This window comes from Glycine max, chromosome 7 (assembly GCF_000004515.6).
Source record: "Glycine max cultivar Williams 82 chromosome 7, Glycine_max_v4.0, whole genome shotgun sequence".
Classification (NCBI taxonomy): Eukaryota; Viridiplantae; Streptophyta; class Magnoliopsida; order Fabales; family Fabaceae; genus Glycine; species Glycine max.
The window spans coordinates 4,603,115-4,613,031 of record NC_038243.2 but is presented as its reverse complement, the minus strand read 5'-3'; the positions used below and the strand labels follow the sequence as shown (position 1 = coordinate 4,613,031).

Sequence of the window (9,917 nt, the reverse complement as noted above, 5' to 3'; positions counted from 1 at the left end):
TTTTTCAAACTAATCAATTTAATACAATTTGATTTGAAAATATTAAAGAAAATGAGAACCAAAATCAACTCATTAACAAATAAGTTATTGACAATGACAAAGAAACAGGTTCTAGTATTTGAAAACTACTTGAGTTATTATTTAATACGCAAACTTATGTTTCTAAAAAAATGTAAGTTCCAGTCTGAAATTTTGCCAAACATATTAAATCTAGTTTGCACACTCCAGTTTGAAATTTGATGTTAGCAAACTAATCCAAACATATTATAACTAAAACAGAAATTGCAAGTTCCATTACTTATAGGATGCATGCAAGTAGCAAACCCCAACATTATCATAATAAGAAACAAGGGCAATAACAAATAGGTAGAAAGGTTACAATCCATATGTCAAATGGTTGAAGAAGTTGGAAGCAGGAAGATAGAAAGCAATCTCTATAGATCAAAGTCAGAACTTCAATGGGATTTCGTAGTTATTTATTTATTTATTTATAATAATATGGATGTGGAAGACCTCATTTTGGACTGGCTCTTCTGGTCTTTGCGGGCCAATTAATCTTGTATAAGATTAAAAAAGTAGTAGGACAAAGAGAATTTAAATACTATCATATAGGACACCAATGACATGTGGGAACTATCAATTGAGAATTACCTAAAGTAAGATTAGTGCATTAATGGTGGCGGATCTTGCTATAATTTTTTGAGGGGGCAAGTAATTTAAATATGTTTGTTAAAGGTAGAAAAAAAATTGGGGTATCATGGCTGCCCCGGCCCCAGTTCCAACCAAGCTCCACCACTCACTACATAAGCCTAAATTGAAGGCAACTTCCTTTAGTTGTCACTAGTCAATTAGCCCTTAAACATTAGAGAAATTGCCTAAGAAGGATCGTCCACTAAGCATGAAAAGTTGCATGAACAGGATTGTTGTTGTAAAACATATTTATCATCATAAACATCAAACCATTGTAGTCTAGATGGTCAAAATACTTACTTACTTGGCTGGCTCTCCTACAAATATAATTTGTTCAGTACATTCTATCTAATAAGATGAAGAAGAAAAAAAGGCTTGATTTGGAATTATATTGAAATGCAATTTGAGTGTTGGAAACATAACTTGACAAAGTATCCATGAGAAGAGATGAGAGGGAGAGTGGAGTACAAGTGTCACGACCTATTCTTGGACCATGACCGACACATAAATTATAATTTTCTTAGTCTGACTAGTCTATCTTGTATTAAATAACCTATCAAAACATATAATATATCCAGATATATATATATATATATATATATCCTACAATTAGATATCAAGGTCTTATGTTACAACACAGACCATTGACATATTCTTCAAAATATCAACTAATAATTATGTTGGTCATAAATACTAATCATCAAAGTGTCTCAAAATATCTTAATTACATCATCAACATATCTATAAGATAAGATCATTTAAATTTCAAAATAAAGGAATTTTCTCTATATCTATTATTACCTTTATCCCTATAGTTGCATTATACTTGAGTTACAAAAAAAACTCTCTATTAGACGCAATGGAGGCCTACCAAAAGATAATCAAATTCCTAGATAAGTCAACAAATCTCAGAAAGTCAACTACTTTACTATTTATGTATCTGATAAAATAAAATAAAATAAAGGGATAAGTCACAAAAACTTAGCGAGAGCATAAAATACAAAGCAAACAGGAAAGAGAGCACAACATAGCACAAGTCTTTACATCCAAAGGAATTTAAATAACATTAAATAAAGAAAAATACATACAACTTGCTTTTAGAAACTATTGTATACTCCGAAAAAAATAAATTTAGAACTACATATAAACTTGTATTCAAGAATAATAACTTTATAATCAAACTTGCATTCCACTATGTGCACATAGATCATATTATCTCTTTGTTGTGGTGAACGATAATTATAGAACTATGACATTTAACTCATAGGCTGCATTATCTCTTTGTTGTAGCAAACAGATCTTTAGGAACTATGGATATTCAATCCATAGGCTACATTATCTCTTCGTTGCAGCGAACGAAAAATATAAATATACTATAAGTAATTGACTCATAGGTTACATTATCTCTTCATTGTAGCAAACGACAAATATAAATATACTATGAGTAATTGACTCATAATAAATAAAATAAAATATAATCCAATATTCATTCTTAAATATATTATAAAAAATCTTAAAATAAATTCCAATCAAGCGAAAATAAATATTTTTCCTTTATTCTCAAGTACTCCTAAAATTTCAAAGATCACAAAAGAATATATATTTTGAAGTTTACTTTCTTCTCCTAAAAGAATTTAAAAAAATGTCGCTAAGTAAATTAGTTACTCACTCAAAAGAACGCAATCAACGTCTTCCAATGATACTGGGAGGATCAACCACCATATTTTCAACAGGATCTACGCATTTAAAATAAAAGAACAAGAGATTAGGAAAAATTCCCAAATTTAGCAAACCTAGGGTTTTGAGGAAACCATAATAATCCCTAATACTTAGTTTTCTAACCCTTTTCACACCACCCATAACTAAATGATGCTATAAAATACTCATCCAACACAATGAGTTATAAATTTTTACCTTAAAGAGATCAAATAGAAAATTTAAGGAAATGAGTGGTGTTTCCTTTTTCCCAATCACATTCTCGTGCTTGGGAATGACACAAGGATGCAATAAGCTTGATAAATTTTAGAACAATGGAAGAAGATGAGTGAGAGGTTAAGAGATGAAAATTTGGGAAGAAGAGATAGGGTTTGAGAAAGGCGATGGGTTATTGAAAAGAAGGGAAAATTTGGAAAATGGGGGAGGGGTCTCGAGTGATTTAAAATTGAGGGAGGGGTTAAAATTACTAAAATAAACAGGGTTACCTATTCACACTTCTTCTACAACTTTCCCATCCAATGATGCTCGTGGTGATTCATTGAGCAAATAGCACGCCATATTCACCGTTTTTGCCCAAAAGTCTTTAGAAAGGCTAGCTTGCAACCTCATACAACAGACCCTTTCAGTAACAGACATATTCATCCTCTCTGCAACACTATTATGTTATGGTGTTTTCTACATTGAGAAATGTCTCTGAATGTCATGTTCCTCATAAAATTTCTAGATCTATGAGTCTGTGTATTTCGTGTCATTATCAGACCTCAAGTATCTGATCTTTATGCTTGTCTGGTTCTCCACCTCAACCTTCCACAACTTGAACTTCTCAAAGACTTCATATTTTTGTTTCATGATACACCCAGACATTGCAAGAAAAGTCATCACTGAAGGTCATAAAATAGTGAGAACCACCCAAGGATGAATCTCTAATAGGACCTCACACATCAATATGCACACAATCTAGAATCCCTATAGTGGTATGCTTCATAGCTTTAAATTGCATGTTGGTCTTTTTTGCAAGTACACAATACTCACACAAGTCTAACTTGTAACTACAAACTCTTTTCAAAAGTCCTCTCTTATGAATCTCCACCATCCCACACTCATTGAGATTATCTAAATGCAAGTGTCATAATATAGTAGCATCATCATCAGACTCAACAGATGCAACTCGACCTATAATTGTGCTCCCCAGCAGCCTGTCAATATTTCTTACAATATGTTGTGCTTTCATCAGAGTCAACATCCATTTACACACTCTAAGGGTATTTCGATCTCTATCAGTTTTGTAAGTGAAACCATTGGCCTGCAAGGTACCAAGTGAGATCAAATTCTTCCTCAACTCAAGAATATGTTGGACATCACACAGTGTTCTCACTCAACCATCATCCATAGCAATTTGCACATGTCTCATTCCAACAACAACACATGTTTTGTCATTACCCATATAAATGTTGCCAAAATTACTTGACTTGTATGTGGTGAGCCACTCCCTCTTGGGAATTATATGGTAAGAACATTCAAAATCAAGAATTCATGCATCTATCAATTGACAACATTAACCAAAGAGAACATCCCCTTCAGTGTAGTAGTCTGAATCATCAATCTTTGTCACATTTGTTGTGCGGGATGCCCCTTCACTAAATTTCTTCAACTCTGGGCAATTCCTCTTAAAGTACCCATTCTGGTTGCATTTGCGGCACTCCATTGTTTTCTTGTGTTCTCTGGAGTTAGACTTCTTCCATAAAATGAGTCATGCACAACAAAAATCTAATAAATATTTAAGGATAAAAGGATAATAAAAATAAAAAATGCTAGAAACTATTAAAAAAATTCATTTAATAAACAATCAAACAAATTTTTCAATTAGAAAAAAAATAAAAACGAACTGAAATGTCTTATCAAACACACTCTAAGATGGTAAAAACTATTACTTGATAAATTGTATAATCTATTTAAAATGACACGAATAACATGTCATAGGGCTTGTTTGATTAAACAGAAATTTATCCATACATGAGTTCTTTCTTCTTTGAACTCACATATAAAGTTGATGTTTGATGTAGTTATATTTTCAAAGATGTCTTGGATATGTTGATTAGGACTTAGGAGACGTAGTTTCCTTGCTGTATCTTTAAAATGTTTGATGTAATCATCTTAAATATTGCGTAACATAAATTCCACGAAGGTGGTAGCAAAATAGTAGAACAAAAAGGCTAAAGCGATTTAATTTGTAAAGGAAAGCAGGAAAGCTCCATCATATATACTTGGGTTCCTCCGCAAAAGTGTATCATATAGCCTCAGTTACTTTCAAAGCAATCTCATTTACAATCAAATGCGTAAACTGTCTTAACTTCCAAACTGCGAGAATAAATTATTATATGGTGGAAATGATTATGGTTTTGGTCTATCTCCACCTGATACATAATTAAATTTTGTTAATTATTTTTTTAGACCCCAAAACTCAACTATATATCACATGTATATTGTTTGGTATCATATGATTATTATGCGATCATTCATTTTATAAAATTTCTCCATGACAAGAATAAGTAGTCAAGATTTTAAAGATGCAATGTAAAAATTAAAGATTTAATTACTTAGATCCTACACTTATTAATACTTTATGTCAAATACTACATTTTAGTTCTAATATGAGTAATTTTTTCTGATTTAGTTCTTGCCATTAGTTACCAAGTGAACTATGTTAGCTCTAAATTTTTTAAAATTGTCATGATATTGAGACTAGTATTATAAAACCGTCATGTAAAAAAAATAATTGTTTTTGTGATGATTTTATACAATTTTGTGGTAATTTTAGAAAATCTACAGCTAATAAAGTGTTAACTAATAACATAAACAATTTATTTATATAATGACTAAAAGGTCCAGAGAAAGAAAAAGAAGACTAAGAGGTAGAGTTTCTAAACATAAGAATTTAAAAGTAAAGTGTAAACAAGTCAAAAGATTAGATGAGTAGTTTTTTTTTTCTTTTCATTGTGATATTAATGTTAACGGACATTTTTAATGAGATTTCTTTTTTTTTATGTATAAAATCCGAATATATAAGATTTTACTTAAGAAAATCAAATAATACCATTAAGATCAACGGTTTATTTGTAGATGAGTAATTAAATATTCAGCATTCCTCTAACCAACCACTACATACATACCTACCACTCACAACAAAATGGTACGTATAGCCGTACATAAATTCAATGACTCTTTAATTTCCGGGGTCCAATCAAACGAGTTGAATGTTTCCAGGACTTGTTTAATTATTGTGCTAACATAACATCCCTTCTTTGCTTTCGTTCTTTCTCTTATTCTTAAATATTGTTTCTGTTCAATGCACATGTACAATAATTTATTGTCATTGTGCATTCCTTGTCATTAATGTGATTAAAGCCGTACATGGGATGTAGCCACTAAGAACTCATCATGCTCAATGATGTTATTACTAGTGTTACATAATCTTCTGTCGGTGGAACAAATTATAAGTTAAGCAATGCTAGTAATTGCTACGTACGTCATCGCAATGGATGTTGTTCATAGACCATGACCAATGCCAGAAGCCAAAGGAAAAAGGGAGACACAAATAATTCAAAATCTTTCATGTGTGGCTGGAACAAAACAAAGGTAGTAGGCCATGCTTCTGCTATATGTATGTACAAATTGCACAATTTCTTTTCACTCGTAATAATAATACCATTGAACAGAATAAGATCCCCTGCAGTATCAAATGTGTAGTTCATGAATCTCACTCTTGAAATTTATTGAATTTACTTTCAAAAGATAAATTTATTATTTAGTAAATTAAATCAAAGGACCATGTTGATGCAGTTCTCTTTTAACAAGTGCAGAGGATCTTGATCCCCATGGAACAAACAAAGCAAGTGTCATTGTCAGAGCCTTCCTTACGGTTTTCTTTGTTGGTAGTTTTCTTTTTCTACTTGCTTTTTTGTTTGTAGTTTTTCGTATTATCTTTTGTTTCAACACTATTTCATTTGCACCGACCAGTAAATGAAGCATGTAATGCAAAAGTTCAGATATTATAGATTTTAGATAACAAATCTGATTAATTTAAAAGAAGCCGATGGATGTTAAAAAATTAACAATATTATGTATATGCATACATTTATAACCTTTATTATGAAACAATGACAATACTCTCAACTAATCCAAGAAATTTGTTCAACTCAAATGTTATTAAGAAGGGATATTCTTATAAAAATTTACAATAATTCACCCACTTTTACTCATATCCTTGCTTAATCAATTGGTTTAGATCTCTTGACATTACTCAATTTGTTTCTATGATTTGGTGTAATTATTAGTTTTTCTAATAATTTGTCTAAAAAAATAGCTTTTCTAATTATATCAATTTACAAGACACAAATCAATTATATCAATTTGATAATTAAAAAATCCATTATATTAGGATAAAGAAAAAGATCAAATGAAAAGGGAAAGAATCGTGAAAAGAAGAGTCATGTATCCTTGGATTGCGCCTTAAATTAAGACCAAAGTGATCCGAAATAGTAGACACTTAAACCATTCAAAAACAAAAATCATCATTCCAGGTTTCCTTAACCTGAGGCAAACCATCATAGCTTATCAGTTATTTTTTGATTAATTAATATTTATGTTTTCCTTTTCAGTTAACACTTAACACCATATGCTAACTCATATCCCATCCAAACATATGAATCACTTGAGATTATTTCAGTTTAATTAAAGGTCGTGATAAATACTAATAATTTTTTTTACTATTTATAATAATTTTATTGACTCAAACATAATTTTCTTAAAAAAAAAAATAAATGTGATTAAAAAAAAAAATCACATCCCATGATGTATTAGCAGCAGAAGGCATCACTGCAATAAAGTCCAATAACAGTGACACATAATATTATTAAAAGTGAGACACGGAACTGGACCCCATTTTCCTTCCTAAACTTTTGCCACTAGTGATTCAACATTGATTTTGTTTGGTTGATCATTTTTCAACCAGTTCCCTGTTCATTTTTCTTACTTCTACTCACCCCCATGACCAATAGTTTATACTTAGTCCAAGTTGTATTTTAATTTGCTGGGGAAGAAAGAAGAATAAGACCAAGGTTTTAATTAGAGCCTAGTTTGTGCAAGTGAAAAATAGGTTCACATTGACCTATTCTTTTATCAAGCTCTTTTGCTTGTCTTGGGAAGAAAATGAACCAAGAAATGAATGGGGTTGAGGCTGAGAAGAGGCAAGAGAATGGACATGAGAAAGTGGATTATGATGTGCAGGAGAAAATAGACTATGTGTTTAAGGTGGTGGTGATAGGGGACTCAGCAGTTGGCAAGACTCAAATACTCTCAAGGTTTGCAAAGAATGAGTTCTGCTTTGACTCAAAGTCCACCATTGGGGTTGAATTCCAGACTAGGACTGTCACTATTAATGGCAAAGTCATCAAAGCTCAGATCTGGGACACTGCTGGCCAAGAAAGGTTCGTTGCATTCTCTCTTTCTCTTTCTATCTCTCATTCATGCTTGTGTTTGGTTTCTTTGTCTATAAAGGCAAATCTATGATGGATGAGGGGCTAAAACACTACAAACAAATAATGTAACTAAACTTGACATCAGGTCTAACCCAAAATCTTAAGGCATTAAATTTGTGCATTATTCTCATTTACATGTTACTCAACTTGTCCAATCTTATTCAACGTGAGATTTCTTGGCTAACACTCACAACCCCAACAGAAATAGATTTTTTTTTAAAAGAAAAAACATGCAACTTATTGTTAAAATGTACTGATAATACTTGATCATTTTGGTGCAGATAAATTCTCACTCTAAATTTTGTTGGTGATATAGGTATAGGGCTGTAACAAGTGCATACTACAGAGGTGCATTAGGGGCAATGCTGGTCTACGACATAACGAAGAGGCAATCGTTTGATCATGTTGCAAGATGGGTTGAGGAGCTGCGTGCACACGCAGATAGCTCCATTGTGATCATGTTGGTGGGGAACAAAGCTGACCTTGTGGACCAGAGAATGGTGCCAACTGAGGATGCAGTGGAGTTTGCTGAGGACCAAGGCCTCTTCTTCTCTGAGACTTCAGCACTCAGTGGTGACAATGTGGAGAGTGCATTTCTCAAATTGCTAGAAGAGATCAATAGGGTAGTGTCCAAAAAGGCTTTGGAATGTGGTTATGGGAAGGAGAATGGTGACAACAATGTTGTTGCCTCACTCAATGGAACAAAGGTTGATATAATCTTGGGTCCTGAATTGGAAATTAGTGAGATGAAGAAATTGTCTTCGTGCTCTTGTTAATATTGGTATTGAGATTTAAGTTAGTGTATTTGATTTTGAGTTTGGAAAAATGAGCAGAGTGGAAAGTATATATACATGAGTATGCTTAATGGTGAGTGTGGAAGGCTAAGTTTATTTTATTTGCTATTGCTTTCCATGCCAAGAGTTGAAGAGTAATAGTTATCCTGTTTCGTTATGATTATGAATTATTAGTTATGGCACATTTACTATAAAAAAAAATTGTACTGAGAGACATTCGCTCAATTATAAACAAACTTATGGTGTTTATTTAGAACATTCACCTTAATGTAACTTCTCTGTTAAAACTGTGTAAAGGGGAAAAAGAAAAGGTGGGCCTTGAGTCCTTGACGTAATGGTAAAATTGTTGTATCATAATATAATAGTTATTCAATTTGTTAGCAAGAAATAAAATTGTGTACATTTACACTCTCTAAATCCCACGTAGAGAGAGGGTGCCCTTATATTATACATAAACACTTCAAGATTTGGGTTCCAATATCTCTTTCTTACATACATCTCAAAAGGATCTTCAAATTGAGAGAGCCATGCCCCACTCTCCCTTGTCACCATGAAGTTCTACCATTAATTTCTGGATACGGATTGTGGATTTTTATCTTTCTAAAACGATGAAGAAAGAATTAAATCATTAGTGGACAATGTCGCAACTGTAACGGGCCACTCTCTCACTTCCCATCTGCGGCCCAACAGCTCCAATTAAACTCTGTTTATCTAGAGTTGGACCTTTGCATCCTGCACCCCATGTTTGGACCAAATTATCCTTTGTTATCTCTTTTCCTTCACAAGTAACCAGCTTCTCCTACTAGGGGTGTTTATAGATACAGGTCATTCACGAAGTCGAATTGACCCAAATTAATCTAAACATTTTGGGTTGGATAGTTTTTTTGTTTTGATCAACTCAAACTAAATCAATTAAATCCGTTCAGTTTTGAGTTGGTCATGAGTTTTAATACCTGGACCCATTGACCTAGCACGTTGACAAATTAATTTGTATTAAATTATTATTATTATATGTAATATATATAATATAAGTAATAGGTTCAAATTTGTTTCCGCAAAGATAGTTGTAGATCAATTTTACTTTTTAATTTGTTTCAAACTAATTTAATTTTAGTTAAAATTTCTATTGCATTACTTATTTAAATATTTGAGAACATTGAAATTTCCAAACTATGATGTA

General features: G+C 32.1%; 1 protein-coding gene across 1 annotated transcript; it reads left to right on the top strand.

The window, feature by feature from the left end:
* Nucleotides 1–7,380: 7,380 nt before the first annotated feature.
* On the top strand, nt 7,381–8,990 carry LOC100799439 (ras-related protein RABA3). Its single transcript, XM_003528729.5, has 2 exons — nt 7,381–7,892; nt 8,260–8,990. The coding sequence occupies exons 1-2, from the start codon at nt 7,615–7,617 to the stop codon at nt 8,717–8,719; spliced, it is 738 nt and encodes a 245-aa protein (XP_003528777.1). The 5' UTR covers nt 7,381–7,614; the 3' UTR covers nt 8,720–8,990.
* Nucleotides 8,991–9,917: the final 927 nt, after the last annotated feature.

What these genes read in the sequence shown, in the direction of transcription:
- LOC100799439 (XM_003528729.5), top strand. Translation starts at nt 7,615, where the DNA reads ATGAACCAAGAAATGAATGGGGTTGAGGCTGAGAAGAGGCAAGAGAAT. An exon ending in GACACTGCTGGCCAAGAAAG is followed by an intron (nt 7,893 to 8,259) that starts GTTCGTTGCATT and finishes TTGGTGATATAG; the next exon opens with GTATAGGGCTGTAACAAGTG.